At 37.5% G+C, this 22666-nt stretch overlaps 1 protein-coding gene across 11 annotated transcripts in view; it reads left to right on the plus strand.

The window, feature by feature from the left end:
- Nucleotides 1–20721, plus strand: part of MBD5 (methyl-CpG binding domain protein 5) — a 409939-nt gene extending 389218 nt beyond the window's left edge. For 7 of the 11 annotated variants that reach the window (XM_070507660.1, XM_070507659.1, XM_070507664.1 and 4 more), the window contains 3 exons: nt 8784–8857; nt 16778–16853; nt 20036–20721. In XM_070507660.1, the coding sequence (XP_070363761.1) occupies nt 8784–8857; nt 16778–16853; nt 20036–20107 (222 nt within the window). In that variant the 3' untranslated portion in view covers nt 20108–20721. Of the gene's footprint in view, nt 1–8783; nt 8858–16777; nt 16854–18723; nt 18947–20035 lie in introns of those variants that run through there. The other 4 variants (XR_011502803.1, XM_070507668.1, XM_070507665.1 and 1 more) reach the window with 4 other exon arrangements.
- The last annotated feature ends 1945 nt before the right edge of the window (nt 20722–22666 follow it).

Raw genomic sequence — 22666 nt, forward strand, 5'->3', positions numbered from 1 at the left:
GTAATAATCCTGTTTCATCACGAAAAAAATTAAACTATGTTCAATATCTGTGTAAGACAAAGCATGATCTATTTGAAAAGATTTCCAGTAAAACTTTTTAAAAATTTGTACTCTTAGTCAAGTGAGCCAATTATGATGTAATTTTTATTTACATAGAACCCCTTAGTCCTCAGCAGTGTTTGAGAAATAAAATCCTGTGCATTAATAATCAGACTTCAGCTTTTAAAAAGGTAGACAGTGTATTAGGTTCCCCTCTATACACTGTGGTAATAATGCCTGACGTTTTAATAAAGTCGAGAGAGAAAGACAGAGACCTACTCCATAAAGAATTTGTTTATTATAGTAAAATCTTATTAATTCTGTCTTACTAATGTGGAATGTGGGACCATTTCCCCTAGTGTTTATCTTTGTAGTATCTCAGAAGAAAAGGTTTGCTAAACAATTTTCTTACACATTATCATGTTAAACTTTCTTAGCCTTTCAGTTTTTTATACTATTTGTATATCCACCAATTTTAAATCAATCCAAGATCCTGTCAGATCTCTCCAGATAAAATCTACGTTAACTCAAGTGTTAGAATAGATTTCTTATACACCCTCCACATCCCATAAACCTGTCATTTATTTTCTGTTACAGTCTTTGTTCTCAACAAGCCACCTCAAATTTTTTTCAGAAGCAGGCAAAGTAGAAAAATAAGTAAGTAACAGTATTGCAGATTACTAATTCAAAGCAAGCCAGGCACCTCTGTGTTTTCAGGTTGCATGAGTGGTCTTTGACGTGAGGGGTCCATGCTGTGATTGGAGCACTGAGACCTGCCCGAGGCTGAGGTCTCCATGTGTCCATAAGTTGCTACTTTAGCAGACTGTTTGTCGTTATAGTGTAAATGACTTGGTCAGTTTATGATCTTAGAAAGGCATTTTTAATCTTTGGCGGGGTGTTAAATGGAACAGAATTACTAATAATGCATTAGGAATGTTCTGCAGTTTCTGATATTACTTAAGAGGTTTGATTTCTAAACGTCAAATACACAGTCTACAGAGAACTAGAGAGAAAGCAGGATGTGGCAGAAAGACACATGGGCTTTGGGCTTTCTGACATGAGCTTGATCTCAGTTCTGTCAGTCACCTACATGGTCCTGGGTAGGAATTTAATCTCCCAGAGCTATATTTTCCTCATCTCTTAAGTGGGAATATTAATTCCTACTCAGAGTGAGGTTTTAGGAATTAAATAAGATACCATAAATAGGTTACCCAGCACATGAAAGAGGCTCAGTAAAAATTAGCATCCTCATCCCTGTTCTCTGTTTGGATTCCACCATTATGAAATTGTGGTAATTTGACCTTAGTTATTGTTCACCTGTGCACTATCCTTGAATAAAGGATTTACTAACCAGGTTGAGAATGAAAGGATTATAAAGAATCTATTTAATGAATGAAATAGTTTGTAACTATTTTTTATGAAGTTCAGCACATCGCATACAAATTGGCGTATCTGATTATAAGTTAATATTAGCTGTTCATGTCAAGAAGGAGTTTTACTTGGAAGCATTTTAAAGCACTTTGTTGAGAGGACTTGAAAGTCCCCCTTCTCACAAAGCTTCTAAAAGAATTAAAGTCAGACTTTCTTCCTCTGCCTTCCTACCCTACCCGCTACATGCAACAATATTAATTAGTGGAGATTTTTAACAGTCTAAAAAGTTGTCTTGAATCACAGCTATATAATACTGTCCCAATGTTGAGGCCATGTGACAGCGCTGAAGAATATTATGTACTTTGTATTATACCATTCAGAAAGTGGCATCTCCTCACTAATACATTTTTCATTAGTCATCAGTTTGTAGTGAAGTATATTTTGAAGATATTTATACTTTTTCTAAATAAATGGTGCTAGTTTCTCTCTGAACCATGAACCCTTTGTAGTTGGAGGTTCAGTGGCCAGGAATAAGATCAGTGCTGTGCTCCAGTGCATCGTTATGGTCGGAGAAATGCACTCCCAGATCTTGGCCTAGTATTAAGGAATTCTTGGGAAGGAAAATGGCTTCTGTTGGCATTACACCTATACCCTATAATATGCAAATATTTAAAGCCTATGCAATTGTGGGGGAAAATGGTTATCTTTATGTACTATGTTTCAATAATTATTTAAAAATAGGAAAAATACTCGTTTTCTAAAATACATTTTGTAATTATCATTTGCCATCTTTGATCTTACATAAACCAACCTGAAAGGGTTGACTCTCAAGTAATAATCAAGAAATAAAGTTCTTATTTTTTTCTGAGTATATCATTTTCACTCTTTTTGAGCATTGTCCTGTTAGTCTTCATATTTCGTTTCTCTTACATTCAATGTGTATTCTGACTCAAGCCAAATTTAGGAAAGAATTTATTGCTAGATTGGCACCAAAATGTTTCTTTGCAATGAAATGTTTGTTGTTGTTGGATAGGTAGAGACATCTCCTGATGACACAGAAAAGTTCTCCATTTCAGTATAACGGCACCTGATTAAATGAGGATGTGTTTAAAAGGAGGGTGTAGAGACTCTTCTCTAGATCCACACTTTGGCTTTTTTCCATACAGTTACATTTGTCAGGTGGAGATAAAATAGATCTCTGAATAGTTGTTCAAAACAGACAAAACTCATCAACCAAGTTTATTTGGGGACAATACACTTTCTGTATGTCAGTTCAGCATCACACGCACACATATTTTCAGTGTGGAGCAAAACCAGAGAGAGCTTACCGTTGCATTCTGGGGATGTGTAACTTAAGAAATTGAGCCTGGAGACTAAATTTGAGAGGTGTGTCTTCCTGTGATGTTTAAACATTTTACTTTGAAGAACATTCTTTTTGTGCTTGATTTTCAGTGTTAGCTGTTTATACTCTTTGGTATTATAATTCTCTGCTGAAGGTGTTCTTTGTATATTCCCTTTGCTTAATATATTTTCTTAACCTCTACTCGAAATGAATCCTTTTCTCTGTACCCAATCAATATCCACAGTATTTGGGCTGCATTTTGGCTGCTAGGGCAGCGAGGGCAATCAATGCTCTATAGCAACAGGATCCTCTTGAAAAGGAAGGAAAATAGTTTTTGAAAAGAAATAAGCTAGATAAAATCCAGGCAAACAAAGTCGGTGCCTGATCAAAATTTGAAAGATAATAAAAAAAAAAATGAAAAGCTAGATAAGACCAAAAATGTGAATGTTAGGAAAAAGACTAAACTGAGTACAAAGCTTAGGTAAGACTATAAACTTTAGTGACTTGTGGAATATTTGATTTTTTTTTCTTGAGCAAGATTACAGAGGAAAAGGAAGACTATCTCCATTCGCAGTTAACTGAGACCCAGCACAGAGTTCTTGAGCTTGTCAATACAATTTTCATGTGAATAGTAGCAAATGGAATCTCAGGTCTGAGGTAAATACCTCCTTCTGTTATGTGAACTTTTAAACAGTGTTTCTTTAGAAATACGAGTTTATCCAAAACATTTAATTCTATTTATATGTTGTGAGTTGATATGAAATGTGTTATAATATTTAGAATAGATTTGCTCTAGTCCTGTAGTATAGTTCTCTAGTACTTAAAAACACTGCTATCTAAAGTGAAGAAGAAAGAAAGCACACACACACACACACACAAAAGGCCTCAGAAAGTGCCACTGACTAAAATTGTAATAATGTGGATTTGGTTAGTTCATTTGAAAAAATGAGATTATTTATCGATTTTTTCACAAATACTATTGTTGGAAAATTAGATTCATCTTTTTCTGTCATAGTGTCACAGGTGAGTCAACTTTTTACCCCGAGTTACTTGTTTATCATTAGTTCCCATTCTTTAAAAAATATTGAAATATTGCACTTTAAGTTTGAAGGACTTTTTCAGCTTGAAGATTTTTTTTAAATATTTACTTTTTTTTTTTTTTTAAGATTTTATTTTTCCTTTTTCTCCCCAAAGCCCCCCGGTACATAGTTGTATATTCTTCGCTGTGGGTCCTTCTAGTTCTGGCATGTGGGATGCTGCCTCAGCGTGGTTTGATGAGCAGTGCCATGTCCGCGCCCAGGATTCGAACCAATGAAACACTGGGCCGCCTGCAGCGGAGCGCGCGAACTTAACCACTCGGCCACGGGGCCAGCCCCTAAAATATTTACTTTTTAATAAATATTTGATAATAATGAACCTAATAAATGCCTCATATTTGCTTATTGCTTCATAGCTGTGTTTCCCAGACTTCGGATGAAGTTGCATGTTACCTATACTATCAGTTAGTTAAAATTTTTCTTTATATTCATTTACTTGTTTATTTATTCATTCCACAAATATTTTTTGGACACTTGTTATGTACTAGGCACTCTTCAAGCCACTTTTTAAATAACTTCTTCAGTCTTATTCTAAGGTGTAATACATGTGAAATCTAAGTATAGTGTTTTTTGTATTTTTCTAATACAAATTTACAGGAAAGTATAACTATTAAAAATGTTTAGGGGCCAGCCTGGTCGCACAGCGGTTAAGTTCACACATTCCACTTTGGTGACCCGGGGTTCACCGGTTCAGATCCCAGGTACAGACCTACGCACCACATGTCAACCCATGCTGTGGCAGGCTCCCCACATATAAAGGAGAGGAAGATGGGCACAGATGTTAGCTCAGGGCCAGTCTTCCTCAGCAAAAAGAGGAGGATTGGCGGCAGATGTTAGCTTAGGGCTGATCTTCCTCAAAAAAAAAAAAAGTGTTTTAAAGTCTGTCCATGTTCCACCTAAAATAATTTCACATGCTACCAGTGGCACTTTGGGAAAGACTGCTTTGGTGTTTACAAAGCACCTTCATGTTTGTTGTCTTTTTAGATTCTCTCAGTGACCCAAAAAGATGTGCACAATTATCCCCATTTTACAGATGAGAGAACTGAAGCTCAGAGAAGTGGCATTCCTAAGGACACAAGTCACAGGCAGTTAAGCCAGGTTCCAACCCTGGTCTTCTAACTCTAAGCTTAGGACTCCTTGTATTATACCATTCCCCCAAAACAGGGGCTGATGATGTAGAAATGGGATGGAGAAGTGAAGGATGAAAAGGGGAGCTTGAGGTCAGCTGTCTTATCTCTGCTATGAAATCTGTGATGTGGCGTGTGCTCTATTCTTTGACCTTTGTGTGACTGACAGCTTTGCCTCAGCACTAAGTAGCAGCAAAGTAATCACCAGGAGACTTAATCCTGTTGTCAGGATTAAAGCCTGAGGGAATTTTACATCATCTCTAGTTAACTGGCTCTATTCAAAAGTGATCTCAGTTCTTCGATTCACTTTCTTCTGATATATGCTATCCCTCACTTTCAGAGGCGCAGTTTGGCTCTCTGAGAGGTTTGGGTCTCCTTTTGTCATAGACTTTAAGTTACTCTTGAGATACACTGCATGCTGCTGTGCTGGCCCCAAATCAATCTTAATGAAATTACCAAAGGTCTAATATGTGCCTTGTGAACAAAATAAGCAACCAGAGATTCAGACTTGTTCAGAAGACTCTTAAACCTCCACCATATAATAATGTCTGGCTCTGTGAGTATCTTTCTAACCTGACTGAACAGGCTATAGGACTATTTATGTTGAAGAATTGTTGTATCTAAAGAATTTGAGTAACTGAAAGAAGGGATTTAGGAGTAAAAAATATTCAACATATGTATATATTTACACATGAGGTAAGATGTGATTTATAAATACATATAAATTCTGGGTATCTTTTTCTAATTTTTAAATGACATGTGAAAAGAGTTATACTATCATGGCCGTTACTATTAGCACCATCATTATTAGAATGAGAATATGTGGGCAGATTATGAGTAAAAATACATTGGAAAGTCCTACCCCAGTTTCTCACCAAGATAGGAATTAAATAATTTATGGAACTCCTGGCTTGTGAAGGTACAGGAATATAAGATTATAATTGCAGATTAAAGTATTAAATGTCTTATTACTTGCTCCTTCAGTGTAAGTTTTATAAAAAGTATTTGTGTGCATTTAACCTTTTTAATGTTACATTTATGTATTTGGTTTCCCAGTACTTCCTTCATTTACAAGTTAGCTAAATAATTTATGAGGTAGTGTTCATTAAATAATTAAATATGATTTCTATTTGACTAGTAATTGAATTTATTTTGTTCTTCTCTGATACTGTTTGGGGTGGGGGGTATCTTTAAAGAGTTTCTTAAATATTGTCTAAGTCTATGAATATTTCCCCAGAAACAACACATACTCTTCATGTATTGTATTTCACAATACACTAGAGTACTAAAATTCTGAAACAAAATAAACTAAACATTTACCTCTGGATATGTATGATCTTGTCTTATGAAAAATACACAGAAATGTGTATCTTATTTATATTTAGTTTTGGAAAGCACCATCGTTGCTTTCTCTGTCAAGGTCATTGAATCCTTTATAAATAACATAGTTCATTACTAGAGTAACTTACAGCCTTAGAGGCAAATGTAAGTGAAGAAATCATGGTAGAGAATTAGATCAGAAAAATCACCAGGAAATTATTCAAGCATAAAAAATTTTTTAAGATAAATTTGGACAAGAATTATCTGAATTTCTATGAAAATATAATTTGATTTAAAATAATTTGACCTAATTTTTTCAGTATGTCTGTGCATGTGCATACATATAGACATGTGTATATACATATGTGTGTGTATATATATGATATAATATATATAAAATGACTACATTTCTATGTATATTAGAGTTGGTATGGTGGAGAGAGGTTCAGTGCTATGGAACCAGACAAGAGTTTCAGTGCTGTCCGTGCTACTTAAACTTACTGAGTCCCATCTGTAAAATAACAAAAATAATACTGGTTTGCAGTATTACCATATTAAATAATAAAACAGTGCCTTTTACATAATAAGTGCACAAGAAATGTTTTTATTGCCCCTTATTCCTTATTTAATTAAAAATAAAAATTGAAGATTTATAAAAATAATTTGACCTAACAATTTTTGAAATTAAGACCAAAGAGTAAGTTTTCACTGTGGTGTCTTGCTTTGTTTCACTGTGAATCTGCTTTCTGTTGCCTGCATCCATCTCTTCTGAGATCTCTCACTACCCCAGTTTGTGTCTAATAGAAGTTTATGCAACAGGAGAGCTTCCTTCCTGCTGCCAAGAAAGTCATTTAAATATAAGTGGAATTAGCTATAAATTGCATAAATGTAACATGTGAAACATTTTCCGTATTCTTTTCGTGTGAGTAAATACAAGATGGAATCTCATTTCTAACATGAAATATGAAAGCGTATCCAGGCACCTTTTTTTTTTTTAAAACGGCTCATGGATATGTTCAGCTTACTTAAGCTTTTCCAGTCATCCCAATAAGATACTTTTCTTCATAGCTCCTGTAAGGTGTTACTGGAACGAAGTTATCTCTTGTTCTGGCACAGAATAGATCACCTATCCCCAGTGAACTTGTGCATATAAGATATTTTGATCCTTTAGGACAAAATACAAAAATCATGAAAAGGAAAATGTTTCTATTATTTGACTGTTTTTCTCATTGAATAATTAGCAATGCTTGTTTTCAGACTTGATAATGGAAACCCTTTGTTAATCACTACTGTGTACTAGATTTGAGCTGCCAAAGAAAAATTATTTATAAATGATATTCATGAGTAAGGAAGATTTAAAGACAAAAGTTAATAATTTTCTTGCTTATTAGTGTTTATTTTCTTACCCATGAGGCACTTTTGGCAACCTCTCAATTTTTATATAAAAGTAGCATAGGGTGGGGAGAAAACTGGGTTAAGGGATAGCTGGGGGATTTGCCTTGAAGCTTTTTACACAGCAAGCAACACTGTCTTTACTTAGATTTTTTTTTTTTAAGATCAATAAAAATAGCAATGTTTTTCTAAAGGTGTTTTTATTCACAAGTTGCACACGTGTTTTCCTATTTATTAATTGTTTTTCTTAGGGGATGTGGCTTGGAGAACCATGATAGAGATTACTGGAGGCACCTCCCCACCCCTGAAATCCCCCAGCCACCATTTGGCAGCCGCCCTGTGATGAGGTAGTGGACTTCACACAGGCTTGCAGCGACAGAGCAGGCCAGGGGAGAGGACGTGCCCATAGATGTAGCAACACCCTCTTCCCACGTCAGTAAGGACTATGCATGGACCACTGCCCCACAGTTTTGTGGCCTCTGCAGAGCCTAATACATTCTAGGTAATAATAGCTGCTCTGTACTTGGCTAAGTGTTCAACATGACTGGCTGCATTTTAATTCTCACAGCAATTCTAGCAGGAAGGTAGGTATTATTGTCCTCATTTTAAAGAGGAGGAAACTGAGGCTCAGAAAATTTAATTGTTTTCCTCATGCTAGGAAGCAAGGAGGTCAGATTCAGACTTCTCTCTGTTGGCTCCAAAGCCCCGACCCCTTCACCAACCACTGCTCTTGTCCTCCCCTGATGGAATACAGATTTGCAGTTGCTGAGCATCAGGCAGCGGAGAAAGCAAACCAAGATCTCTGACTGATATGTGTTGTGTATTGAAGGTTATTTAAATTCCAAGTTTTGTTCTTAAAACACTATTTTCAAAATGTTGACAATTTGAAAGCCAAACAGTCTTTTCCATCGATCTTGCAGCCTGGAGCCACGGAACCAACCTCTGCCTGAGCGAGGACAGGACATTTGACAGGATAGTGAAAGTTTTAGCCTCCTCTCCCCCAGCGCAGAGCCTACTTGTACAGCAGGAAAGTACAAACAGTGTTAACAATTGCAGGTCTGGGTAATGTGGTTTGGTCTTCATACCTTCACTCAGGTGGAGCCGGAGAAGTTGAAGACACTAACAGAAGGTTTAGAAGCCTACAGTCGAGCCCGGAAAAGGAACAGAAAGTAAGCACTATTTTTTTTTATTCCATTTTGTTTTTCAAGGATATAATTTACTGGTTCTCCTCCAAAGGGACAATGAAATCTGACTGATTTTGTCCATCTTGGGGCCTGCCTAAAAATTATTTAATAGTTATCACCAAAGAGAACCATTATAGACAAGCCGAATTAGCTATTACAGAAAATGTTTTCTTTTCTTAGTAATTTACACTGCAGTAAGATTTCCCTCTTTATCGGCCCCTTCCTCACTCCCTCCATCTCCATCCCTCTCATTTAGTGGGAAAGAAAATATGATTAATATTCTCAACATGTAGCAATTAAATGGTCTCTGAAAGTGCAGCAAAAGTTTATCCACTTGCAATTCAAATACTTTGGGGCGAGATACCCCAGTTGTACACATGTAAATAATTTAGGCAGATTAGCTGTTAATCAAAGTGACGGTAAAAAATTTTTTCTTGGGGCAGGGGCAATAGGTTTCCTTTGGAGTTATAACAAGAAGTTGAACTTTGGGACATTATTATTCAAGTTTTTCTGGATCTTTATATTCTGAGTAAAGATAGTATGGACAAGTAGGTAATGTTTGAAACACAATTTCCACTGTAATGCAATGTAGTTTTCTGTATCATAACTATTATTTCATTTTATGGTAGAGAACTACAAATGTGCTTCTGTATTATGTACTTGGAAAATTATTTTAAAATATATGTAATCAACATATCTGTTCAGTTACTATAGTTTTCGTATTATCAAACATCCAAGAATTACAAGATCGGAATGATTATTAGTGTATCTGTATAAAAGGTTTATGTAATGATATAAATAATGTCTGTTAAAGGACACTCTCTTTCTCTTAGTGGTGTCTTCAAAAATTCTTGCCAGAGGTAAAACTTTAGAACTCAACAAATCTTGGGGAGACTCTCTTCACCTCACTAGAATGTCTGATAAAAGATGCCAACTGCAAGGGGCAACTCCTGTGCGCCTGTGTTCAGGACTCCTTTGGAAGATAGCAAGTGGGTACTGGTCGTGGCAAGGGCCACACTTCCCATGCAGAGTTTAGTATTGGGATAATGCCTACAAAAGTTAATACAAGGCCGGGATGAAAGGAAGAAAATTGCAAATTACCTACATCACAAATTTGCAATGGGGCGTTTGCTATAGAATATTCAATGGTACTTGTTTATTTCATGTAAAAATCCCTAAAATCTTTCCTCCAGTGAGGCATGACAGCTGGATTATGTTCAAAAGTATCCAAAACAGAGGTGATAACAAAGAAATGAAATAACTCCTCCAAATATTTAGATTTACTGCCTTGAAATGAGCTTTATTTTCCCATAAATTTGCTATTAAGCAATTTCTGAAAGGTAATGAGTAAGAAACAGCAATTTGAAAACTTTTTCTTCAAAGCCAGTTTACTATTTGTGGTGAATTTATATGAGTCCTAAGTGGCATTATCTAAAGGAATGCTCATGAAACCATAAACTTGGACTACAGATTGGCAAGGTAAAAGAAGAAAATGTGAAGCACATGTTAGTAAAAACAGCTTTATTTATCATACCATTGTCTAAGTAGACTGACTTGCCTTGTAAATGCCCAGTAGAGTACTTTACATTTTGCTCATGTGATTTAAAATCCATTATTTTATTCTCCCAATCACAAGATGGGCCAGAATTACTGAGCCCATTTATAGATGAGGACACTCAGGCCCAATGGCTTAAATAATTAGTTGAATGTAATGTACAAGATAAATGATGTGTTGGACTGAATCATTTATTTAATCATTTATTTATTCCCCAATTTAAGGAGACTAACTTAGCAAAAAAAATCTGTGCCCGGCACAGTGCTATAGTCCCTGGAGCTCACTGTTCAGTGAAGGAGACAGATACAAAAACAAAAATAATTAAAATGTTAAAATTACAGGGCCGGCCCTGTGGCCGAGTGGTTAAGTTCGCGCGCTCCGATTCAGTGGCCCAGGGTTTTGCCGGTTCGGATCCTGGGCACGGACATAGCACTGCTCATTAGGTCACGTTGGGGCGGCATCCCACATGCCACAACTAGAAGGACCCACAGCTAAAATATACAACTATGTACTTGGGGGGTTTGAGGAGAAAAAGCAGAAAAAAAAATTGGCAACAATCGTTAGCTCAGGTGCCAATCTTTAAGAAGAAAAAAAAAGTTAAAATTACAATGACAGCAATGTGTATAGTGTGTTTTTGGATCATTGAGAAATGACATTAAATTCAGGTAGAAGAATGCTTGCTAAATAAGATGATATCTGAGCCAAGCCTTACACATTACATAGATATTAGCCAGGCAGAGGAAACAAGGACCAAGATGGGGTGGGTGGGATAGTGCTGAGATGAGACCAGGAGTTGGATCTGGGGACTGTAAGGCGTCGGGTAGGAAATTGTAAGGGATGCAGACAAAGGTGTGAGCAGGAACCAGATCGTGAAGGGCCTTATAAGGGCCCATCGGCTCCTTGATCCTATTGGGAGTGTCTGAGGGGACTTGTGGTTGGATTTTCACTTCTGACATGGCTGTGTGGAGGGTAAATTTTAGAGGAACAATACTGGAGACAGGGAGATCATTTCAGAGGTCATGGCAGAAGAGAAGGGAGGATGAGGACTCAAACCAGGAGGGAAGCAATGAGGATGAAGGAGAAGGAATGTGGTCAAGAAACAGGAGGTAAAAGTGACAGAGCATCGTGGAGATTGACTGGCATGTGAAGGAGAGCAAGTAATCAAGGACAACTCTCCAGTTTTTAGCTTGGGTGACTTGGTGGGTGGTAGACACACTGACTGAAATGGAAAATACAAGAGAGAACTGTTGAGTGCAACGTGTGGTGCCCCTGGATAGGTCGGACACGCAGGTCTGAAACTGGGAAGAAGTGGTATTTCACTATGTAAAAATGGCTGCAATCACACAGAGATACTTTGACCGATTTGAACAGTGGGCTAAGGATTGAACACTAGGGCATTGAACACTTACTGGAGATAATGAAGAAGATGAGAAGAATGATCAGAAAGGAGGAGGAGAATCAGGGGTGGGGGAGTAGGGTGTTAGACGCCAAAGACTAAAACCTTCCAGGATGATAGAATGGTCAACAGAGGTCCAGTAAGAGAAGAACTGAAAAACCTCCATTAGACTGGGCAATTTGGAGGCCATTGGTAACCTTACTGAAAACAGTTTCCAGTAGAGTGGTGGGTATACAATCCAAGTGGCCATGGGTTGAAGAGTGAATAAGAAAGGAGTAGAGAGAGCTGATACAGATTATTTACTCTTCTTTCTACCCTTAATGTGAAAAGTTCCAGAAAAATAACTGAAGAAGTTTTAGGATGACAAAGATTTGACTGCTTTTGTAGAACTGTGGGGAAAAGGAGAGAGAAGAGACTGAAAAAGGAGGGTGTCATTTGGAACAAGATGGTTAAGAGGTTGGTTTTTGACCTGAGTTCAAATTCTATTCCCTACCACTTCATTGGCTGTCCCCCCTTGAGTATGTTGCTTAACCTCTCTGAGCCTAAATCCTTCATTTCTAAAATGGGCATGTTAATACCTACCTCTTAGGATTGTTATCATTTATAGATAATATAAAGAGAGCCTTAGCACAGTACTTGGCCTATGGGAAGTATTTAGTAAACACTTATTTTTATTATAAAGATACAGGTGAAGCAAAGAAAATTATCAGATATTTTTGCCAATTGAAACATTCTACCACCACACTAGATGTTTAGAACTCTATGTAGTCATTTTAATCCTCAATATCCTACAATCAAACTGTACAATAAATATCTTTAAATTGATGTGCTTATTACAGCCCAGTCACAAAAGAAATATTAACATATTTATTGAAGATATTACTCAGGGTCCTTTTGTACTTAAAAGAGGAAATACTTTCTTTAAAGAAAAAATTCCAGGGGCAGGCCCAGTGGTGCAGTGGTTAAGTTTGCACATTCTGCTTCAACGGCCCGGGGATAGCTGGTTTGGATCCCGGGTCTGGATCTGCGTACTGATTATCAAGCTATGCTGTGATAGGTGTCCCACAGATAAAGTAGAGGAAGATGGGCATGGATGTTGGCTCAGGGCCAGTCTTCTTCAGCAAAAAAAAAAAAAAGAGGAGGATTGGCAGCAGATGTTAGCTCAGAGCTAATCTTTCTCAAAAAAGAAAAAATTCTGTAACTTTTAGATATATTATGATTCTCATTTAAGTGAGAATCTGTCTATATGTGCATATAAATTTGTTTAGTAACCTGATTTTTATGAAGTTGGAAAGTGACAAAGTGATAAAAATAAATCACACTTTCACTTTAAAACCAAGAAATGATACTTAGTGTCTTAAGTTTTCTTAAATCTGCATACTTTGTCCAGGTTAGGTTTCAGAATCTAAGATTCTTGACATTTAGGTCTAACCCAAATTTGTTCCGTTCTACATGAAGTGAGTTGCTTAAATTCTAAACTGACTGTAGAGCAACATGGAGTTTCTCATTTCCTTCTTATTTCTTGTACCATTCACAGATGTGTACTGGCTTTTTGATTAGTGAAGATAAGGATAACGTGTGACAGTATAGGCAAGAAAGAGGAGAAGTGGCAATTATCTCCATTAATAACAAGAAATGTGATTATATGAACATCTATTTCTTAATCAAGTAGGTTTTAGAGTGTCCATTAGTGAAAATGTTTATTATTAAGTGTCAGCAGGGAATAGAAAATAGTAGAAGAGACTCCACAGGGAGGCCTCTGGGCTGGAAGACTGAATTTTGACTAATTGTTCATTTCGTGAACTCATGGCACTTTTTCTTCCTCTTTTAAGTTCATTCTTCCCTGACCTGACCCGTTAGTGTAAAAATTGGACTGAAGATTTGACATCTGGGAGAGTCTCTCTTTACCTCTTGAGTCTCATGATGTATTCAAGGAATTTAATGGCCTATGTCTCTATATTTATTCTCTCCCAAAAGTAGTCGTTTCTCCCTCTATTGATTACTTAAGTTTGTTAAGGGAAAGACATTATACTATTTTAACTTAAATTAATACAAGTTGTTTACAAACATTTTAAGTATCTTGTTGAAGGATAAGATGATAAACTGCTAAAATTTTATCTTTTCATCCAACAATGTCAAATTATTTTTATACTTTAATGGTAATGTTATTGCAATTTTTCATAGTTAGGGAAAATTTTTTCATGACTCTATTACTTTTGAAAACTATTTGTAGTTAAATATCCATCTTATTCATTACAAAATTGGAATTGATTTCGCCAATTCTCCCTAAGAAGTCATGAAGTATTGCATAGAAACAGTTGTCGTAATACCTACTTCATAGAATTATTGTAAGGATTAAATGAGTAATTATATAAAGATTTAATACAATTCTTGGCACATAGAAAATTTTCAATAAATAGTAGCTATTTTTATGATTAAGATAAAGTAAGAGAACCAAGATTCTCTGATGGTTTTTTTTTTTAAATAGAGTGAATTTTTTTAATTCCCTTCGGCAGAATGACACTTTTTTTTTTTTAAATTTTTCCTTCTTCTTCTCAAAGCCCCCCAGGACATAGTTGTAATTTTAGTTGTGGATCCATCTAGTTGTGGCATGTGGGATGCCGCCTCAGCATGGCTTGATGAGCGGCACTAGGTCCACGCCCAGGATCCGAACCAGCGAAATCCTGGGCCACCGAAGCAGAGAGCGCAAACAACCACTCCACCATAGGGCCGGCCCTCTGATGGTTTTTCACTGAAACATTTTACCTTCTTTTTATACATTAGACATTTAGACTACATTTATGTAGTGAATTTTAAACGCATAAGATATTATAATAAAAATGCATAACAAATAAATATCTTTTAAAACATGTTCATACTTTTAAATGCAAAAGAAATAGTAAGGCTAAATCTGTTTATGTCACACAAGGCGTAATATTGTCAGGCAATGAGGCCAGGTGTAATACTGTCACAACCTTTGCCAAACAGCCTACAAAAACCTCAGCCAAGCCTAGATGGCCCTGGGATTGGATTCCCACCCAGTCACCCAGAATTATGCTTAGCAAACTCCTCATTGGGAAAACGACTCAGACTGACTCCGCGAGATACCGAGGGTCTCTTAAAACTGGAATGTGTAGGTAAATACAAGACAGTATAAGGATAGGTTATATCAACTTGGACAGTGCTCAAAAACAGTGATAAAGGGAAAAAAAGACAAGTTGCAGAATGCTGTGTGTATCAGGACACCTTTTGTGTATATGTATAAAAAAACCCCATAAAACAATACTACGTATTGTTCATAGATATGTCATATAAAATATAAAAACATACTAGAAGGATACACAACACAGTTGCCTTTGGGGAGGAGAGTGGGAGACAATGGAACTCAGAATTGACGGCAAATGGGAACTTCAGCTTTATTTTTTAAATAAAAAAGACTTAAAGGAAATGTGTAAATTATTAACACTTTTTTCTTATAAGTGGATTTGTTAGGAATTGTTAACTTATTCTATGCACTTGTCTGCATTGTTTACATTTATAAAAATAAATGGGAAAAATATAAAAGCTAGAGGCCACTTACAGGTCAGCAAAAGGGGGTTGGTGCTGCATTACCCTTTATATTTTAGTTAAAACCAGTACATTAATCTCTCAAACTGACTGGTACATGTAAGTTTCCAAAATTTAGGGCCATCGTGCTATCTTTGGACAAATATATTTATGTAGTAAATATATGGAGTATCTACAATGTGCCTAGCAGTTTACTACTCAGGAGTGGAAAACTCAGGGTTCTCCAAGGTTATCCAGTCCTGGTACATGAGTATAGAACCTGGTGAGGGCTGTGGTAATCCCAAAGGCCTCATCTAAAGGCATTCTGCAAAAGTTCAAATATGTTTTTAAACACAATGTGAGCCAAACTAAATGGGAGTGTGAGCCAAATTCTTCCACAACTGTACATTTCCAGTCTCCATATAGATGCTGAGACAGGACTTAACTCTTGAAAAGCCATGCTAGTACTGTTTCAAAAAGGTTTACCTCTGCAGCTTTTCTGGTAATTGTCATGACAAGAAAAATGAAATGAATCACCTTAGTACTCAGAATAATTGGGTGGTTATTTATATATGTAAAGAAGGAAAAGTTAACAGTCAGGATGGACAAAAGGTACATAACTACAGAGGTGGATAGTATGGATTTGCCTGATTTTAGTAATTAGTTCAACAGCTTCCTAGAGGTAAGTTTCAGTAATGGCAGACGTGCCATGTGTGTGTTATTCAGGCTAAACGTATGTAATGGAATGCTGAGTGAAGAGAAAAGGTCAGATGAGGGATAGAGACTTGAGACTGTCATTCTTATCTTTTCACATAGTTATGTTATTTTGGTTTTGGAGAAAACGTGGTGGGCCCAAGTATGGAGGGAGCCTCAAGTGCAGCGAGTTAGGCCGTTTCCCACCTGGAACAAACAGCACCAGGATTTCAGCCTTCACTTTGCTCAACTCCAGAAGCCAGGACGCTCCAGAGAGGGCAGAGGGAGCTCCCTAGTGGCCAGAGCCTGCAGTTCAGCCCCTCAGCCCTTCCCCTGGCCACACAGCCTGGCTGCCTGAGACAAGCCAGAACAAGAGACTGCGCAGGGCAGACTGGAGTCCAGGAGGGTGAGCGGCCTCTGTGGGAAAAGAGACCCATGGCCCAACCTTCTTGCAAAATCATCAGACTGTGGAAGAAGCATGTAGAAGGGGAAAGAATCAGTTTTCCCCAATCACGTTTAATTTTTTGCTGTCGTTCTGCCCCTTTATTCTTAATATTCAGTGGTAAGCATCCCAGGGTGTTTTGTCATCTGAATTTCCCAAATGCAAATATAAATTGACTTTCTCTGGTGGAATTAGTACTTCTGATTAGGGAATTAAATTGAGATTTTGTTTCTTTAATATATTAATCTAGTGTGTTGTTTTCATTAATTCCAGAAGTGGAAAGCTAAATAACCATTTAGAAGCTGCTATTCATGAGGCCATGAGTGAACTGGACAAAATGTCTGGGACTGTAAGTTAATTTATTTTTTCATTATACTATGTTTCTTTAAAAATAAATTGTATTATACTTTTTGGTAAAGTCTCTAAAATATTGTCAAGCAGCTCAGGTAGCAATACTAAATTACTGGGCTGGAAAAAATACTGTTATCAGAAAAGATTCAAAGTAATTTAAGAAAAAATAACCCAGCCATATTAACTCTGCCTTTTTTCTGAGATAAATAACTTTTGTTTTTTTCCACATAACATTCTTTTAAAATGCAAGCAGCAGATTGAAGTTCACAATGTGAACTTTCTGCATTTGACTCTGTGAATAGCAGTAGCCATTACTGTTACCTAAATATTCAGTAATGCAAATTTCACTCTGTCCATAGAACAGAAAAGTGAAATTGGAAACAATAGCGCCAAGATACAGAGCGCATAGGCCTCTCATTTCCTTTCTCTTGTTACCTAAAAAATAAAATATTTGGCACAAAATACTGTTGTTACATTTTTTAACACTATAAACTCTGATTTTAAAGAAGTAGTGTCTACTTTTTGTTTACATTTTTATTGGACTGTGCATATAACAGCATTGAATGTGAGAAGTTTAATCATTATCCTCTAATTCACATATTGGCTAATGTAAACACTCAAAATATAATTTTGGTAATCGCTAAAAGAATGTGAATTATCTTAAGCTATTCAACAAAGAAAGGTAGTTTCTTCTACTTTTACTTGACACGTTGTGTTAACAAGGTTATATGAAACCCATCCAGTGGCTACTGAATGACAGATGTAAGTTATAGATTCATAGAATGCTGGGGTTGTATGGGCTTTAGAGATTTTGTGATCCAACCCATCATTTCACAGATGGCCAAATTGAGGCCTTGATATTTTAAATTTCCTGATCGAATTGTAGGAAAATTCCTGAGTGGGGATTAAAAATTGAAATATCTTCTGGGGCCAAGTGCTATCAATAAGTAAAGTAGATCAGTTATGAGAAAAACAGCAATTTGAGTAGATTGAGAAACGCCAACCAAGATGCACTGATCAGGGTAAGCTGCCTACCAACACTCAGTCTTAGAGGCTCAACCAAGTGAGCTGTTGCTGACTTGGGTCTGGTTCTGCTTGGGGAAGGGCTTTTCCACACAGTCATTCTGGGGCTTAGGTTTTTTCTATATTAAGTGTCTACCATTCCTTAGAGCCCCAGAGAACTCCATTGTATCCTTTGCATCCAGTTCCGCAGGTGAGAGAAGAGAATGTACACAGAGGACTGCCAGGATAGGTTCTATGGACCAGGCCTGGAAAGTCACTCATGCTGACTTCCCACTGGCCTGACCCAATCATATGGCCTTCTTAACTCAAGTGGACTAGGAAATGCATTATACAATGTGCCTGCTCAGGAAGAAGAGAAAATGGGTTTGGCAAGCATCTTGCTAGTCTCTGCCTCAGGATATTTGGCCTTTGTGGCCAGAGGGCAGTTGGGAGTGATGGGGACTGTGGCAACCTGGGGAGTGTGCTCGCTCCAGAAGGAGCTCCTTCTTCCATGCTCCAGCAGATCTGAGCCATATGGAGAATTGCACCAGTGTTGCATGATCTTCCCATTTTTCATGAGACAGCAGAAGTGTAGAAGTAAAACTTCTCATTTTTTAGTGTTGACAGCTATTTTAAAACTATTAGAACACCATATGGCTAAATGAAAGACCTTTTCAGGGCACATTTGGTCCACAGGTTACTAGTTTGTAATCTTGGATAAAGGCTCCTTTCTTCAATTTTAAGTAGCTTTCAGCTATTGCTCTTTATCAGAGACTAGTGGTTTTAAAAAGTGTATATGGAGGGGTTAAGATGAAAGGCAGTTTGAGAAACTCATAGATTTTTTTTTAATATTATTTTTTAAAAAGCTCTCTGCGGGGCTGGCCCCGTGGCCGAGTGGTTAAGTTTGCGCGCTCCGCTGCAGGCGGCCCAGTGTTTCGTTGGTTCAAATCCTGGGCACGGACATGGCACTGCTCATCAGACCACGCTGAGGCAGCGTCCCACATGTCACAACTAGAAGAACCCACAACGAAGAATACACAACTATGTACCGGGGGGCTTTGGGGAGAAAAAGGAAAAAATAAAATCTTTAAAAAAAAAAAAAAAGCTCTCTGCATTTGACTCTGAATAACATTGGCCTTTGCTGTTATCTAAATGTTATTTTTAAAACATACAATTGAGCCAACTTACAGTGGACCTCAAGAGCTGATTATGCACATCCCTTCCCAACTCTGAGTTCTGTGACACCACCTTGGTAGCTTGAAATTGGCCATGGTGCAAGTATTTACACCACAGAAATTGGCATATGCTAATCTGTGTCCCTCCACAGGGGCTGGTTGTTAAGCATTTGCTACCACTGCCTTGGGCCCATGCTGCCTTTCCTGGGTCTTGACCTTGCCCTCTCCTATCAGTAGCCAGTACAACATGGGGCACCTGATCACTTCCCTAGCACCTGCCCTCTGCCCCTCAAAACCACACCTGCTGTCTGATACTTGGCAATCATGCTCTGCTACCACCCCACCACTGCTCAGTCTGATACACAGCCCTTAAATGCTGCTAGTTTCTGCATTAGTATGTAAAGGTGAGTTGTATTAAATGCTCTTCCCAGACTCCATAAGCTTAGATCTGCCAACAGATGGTAGGGGTATTCTATTTTCCATCCTGTTTCTTCTCATAACTAAACCTCCTGGGGCTGAGCTGTGTGCATGTTCTTATAATCTTTGACCCTTCCTGGTACTTGTAAAATAAGTCGGGTGATGAAGTAAAGAATAAAACCTGTTTGGTATGTATTTATCCCCTTTTCCAGACTCTAGTGTAATTGGTGATCTAGGGATCCCTGACAGAAAAAGCCTTATTTTTGTCTTAAATGTACAGCAGGGGTAAGAACTGCTCATCACCTTGCCTTATGTTTGATTTTTCTCCAGTTGCTCCTTTGCCTTCCACTGTTTTGGGGGTCCACAGAGTGTTGCTCTGCTTGTCAGTTTCCAGGATTCCTTGTTCTCTGTAGTGACTGTGGGTGCACTGAGATCTGGGGTCTTGGTAAAAATTTTAAATGCCTTAGGATAGAAATAATCGAAAATTAAAGCTGAGGCCTATTTCCAATTGTTTCTTTGCCAGAAATCATAATGGTGTTTGTGATTTCAACTTCTGTTGGTTTTTTTTCCACCTCTTTATTTCCAGGTTCACCAAATCCCACAGGGAGACAGACAAATGAGACCCCCCAAACCCAAGAGGAGGAAGATCTCCAGATAACAGGGACTATTCCACCAATGCACAGTGTTTATTAAAGGAACGTGCACAGATACATCTGTATATAGGTATTGATATAGCCGATGTTATATCAATATTTATACTATGGCAGATAGCTACACCACCACAGGGTGCTAAAAGAAGCAGTGATACAGTATTTTTTTTGATCAGGAAGGATAATGAATGCTGGAAAAACCAATCAAAATCCCTGAAGGATGAGAGTGATAAATGGTCAAGAGATTACTGAGAAACTCTTTTTTCTATAATACTAAAATTGTGATTATAAGAAATAGTCCAAATGTTTCTGAAGAATTTTCAATGTTGTATATAGAAAATACAGAATTTCATGGTGATATCAGAAATGTAAATATTGTACAATATTGTCATGTACAAGCGTACCTAATGCACACTTTATCTTTTATTGTACAAAGAAATAGTGTACAAAATTCTTTGGTTTCTATGGAGTACACCTACCAGAGACTACCAGTGTAAAGTGATAAATAAAAATACAACCTAAATGCTTTTCTATGATAATGTAAAAGATGCTGTTTTTGTATCTAACAGCAGAGAAAAGGCATGATGATGTATTACCTGAATTATGACATACACTGCACACCACTGAGTGTCCATTTATATTGTTTGTTTGGAATGAACTTTGCCTGAAAGCACTGGACTTGAGTTCGGGTGTCTAGGAAATTGAAACCTTGCAGATTTCTAAAGGGATGAGGGCTCACACGTCTAAATTAAGAATTCAAAAACTGCAACCATTTGTTGCATATTTTTTTTACCTAAGTTTTAAAGTAGAATAGGTTTTATAAAAAAAAAATCTTAGATGGACTATTTTACTCAGTCATTTCTGTAGTTAATGTGTGAGAGCCACCTGCTGAATTAGATAGTTTATGCTGCACCACCATTGATGCTCAGAGTTGAGTTTTTTTGCAAATGATACCTGGCAAGGTAAAACTTTCTGTTTCCATACATGGAGGCTAGAGCCCCACCTTGAAACCATTATCAGAGGTAAGGTTGGTTAAAATTCAGTTTTTTTGTAGTGACAAAAGTAAATATGAATCATCAAAGCAAGTTTCATATCCATTCATCAGTATTACTTAAACCAGAAGTTAAGGTGGCTTACAAAATTGTTAGCAATGGAAATTTTTTATCAGTATTATGTAACATATCAGATTTATTTTATTTAAAGAATTATTTATACCATTAACAGATTCTTATATATATACTAATGTGGCTGAAATGTGCAGGTTAAATCTATTAACCAAATTATTTATATTATATTAAGTAAGAAAAAGATATGAAACAAATGTAGAGAGAAAATACTACATTACAAGCATACAAACCTAAAACTGTGAGCCATTGTAAAGTACAAGGTTATTAATAAGAAATATAGCACAACATAATTTTTCGTCTTTTTTTCACAATTTTTGTGGTGGTGGTGATAACCCTATCTCCCAGGCAACTGAGCAGATTTTCAGGCCTCTAGCCTGACTTCTGTTGATGGATTATCAAAAAAAGTGTTCTGTTATACGTTTATTCTTAGAACCACCAGCTCCCACCCCTAAACCCTTAAAATCCCTAGAGAGTGCTGCCTTGTCCCCTAACCTGGAGCTCACTCAACAGCTTAATGCCGGGGCTACTGGGAGGTCCACGCTCTGGATCCCTAAATGCCCACCACCTCCCTTACTCCTCCCCCTCACTGCCTCCCCCCCCACCCCCCACCCCCGCCAAACTCCGCAGTTCCACGATGTAGCAGAGTTCCAGTAACTCAGGAAAAAGGAGACCAAGGTTATTCCTCCAGTTGGTTTCTTGGGGCCACAGCAGAGCGCTCCACCTGGGCTCACTTTTGATAGCAACAGCTCTCAGTTCTTCCCCCAGGTCTCCTGTGTCTTCTGTCCTTTCCACTACCACTCTCACCTACCCCCAAGCCTGATGGAATGCAACTGACCACACTGGGCTTCATGGCCTGGAGGCGGGAACCCTTCCTTCTGGGGGGTGGGTTCATGTTGTCTTTTGTGTAATGGTGGGATTCCCTGCTGGGTCTGTCATGCAGTCACCTGAAGTAATCTTTTGTGTAGTTTAGTTGACACATTTTTGTTTTAAGTTGATGTGTTTGGTATATTTAAACCATTAGTATTGTCCTTTTTTTTTTCTTTGCACCAACCACTTTTCTCCTGTTTTGTGTACAGTGGTTTTTATTCGCAGATAGGCACATATGTGTGTTTGTATGTTGGGTGTATCTGTGTGTATGTAGGGGTGTGTGTGTGTTGACATGCAGAAGTTTTTTTAGCCTTTGCTTTTTTGTCTTCAGACTGAGTTTGTGTTGACCAAGCCTTCTTTTTGCTATTTTCAGCTAATTAGGTTTGTGCTTCCGCCACCAATGTATACTTTACATCAGCAGACCGTGTAAAGTATGTCTGCCCATGGTTTCACGGGTTGCTTACGGCTTTGATGTGGGTGCTAGGTGTTGTTGTCTCAGTCCACATGGGGTTTTTTTCCCTCTCTTTGACAGTTGATTCGTGTAAGCAGTTAATGTAAATATTGTTAGCATTA

This window comes from Equus asinus, chromosome 4 (assembly GCF_041296235.1).
Source record: "Equus asinus isolate D_3611 breed Donkey chromosome 4, EquAss-T2T_v2, whole genome shotgun sequence".
In the NCBI taxonomy this organism is placed as follows: domain Eukaryota; kingdom Metazoa; phylum Chordata; class Mammalia; order Perissodactyla; family Equidae; genus Equus; species Equus asinus.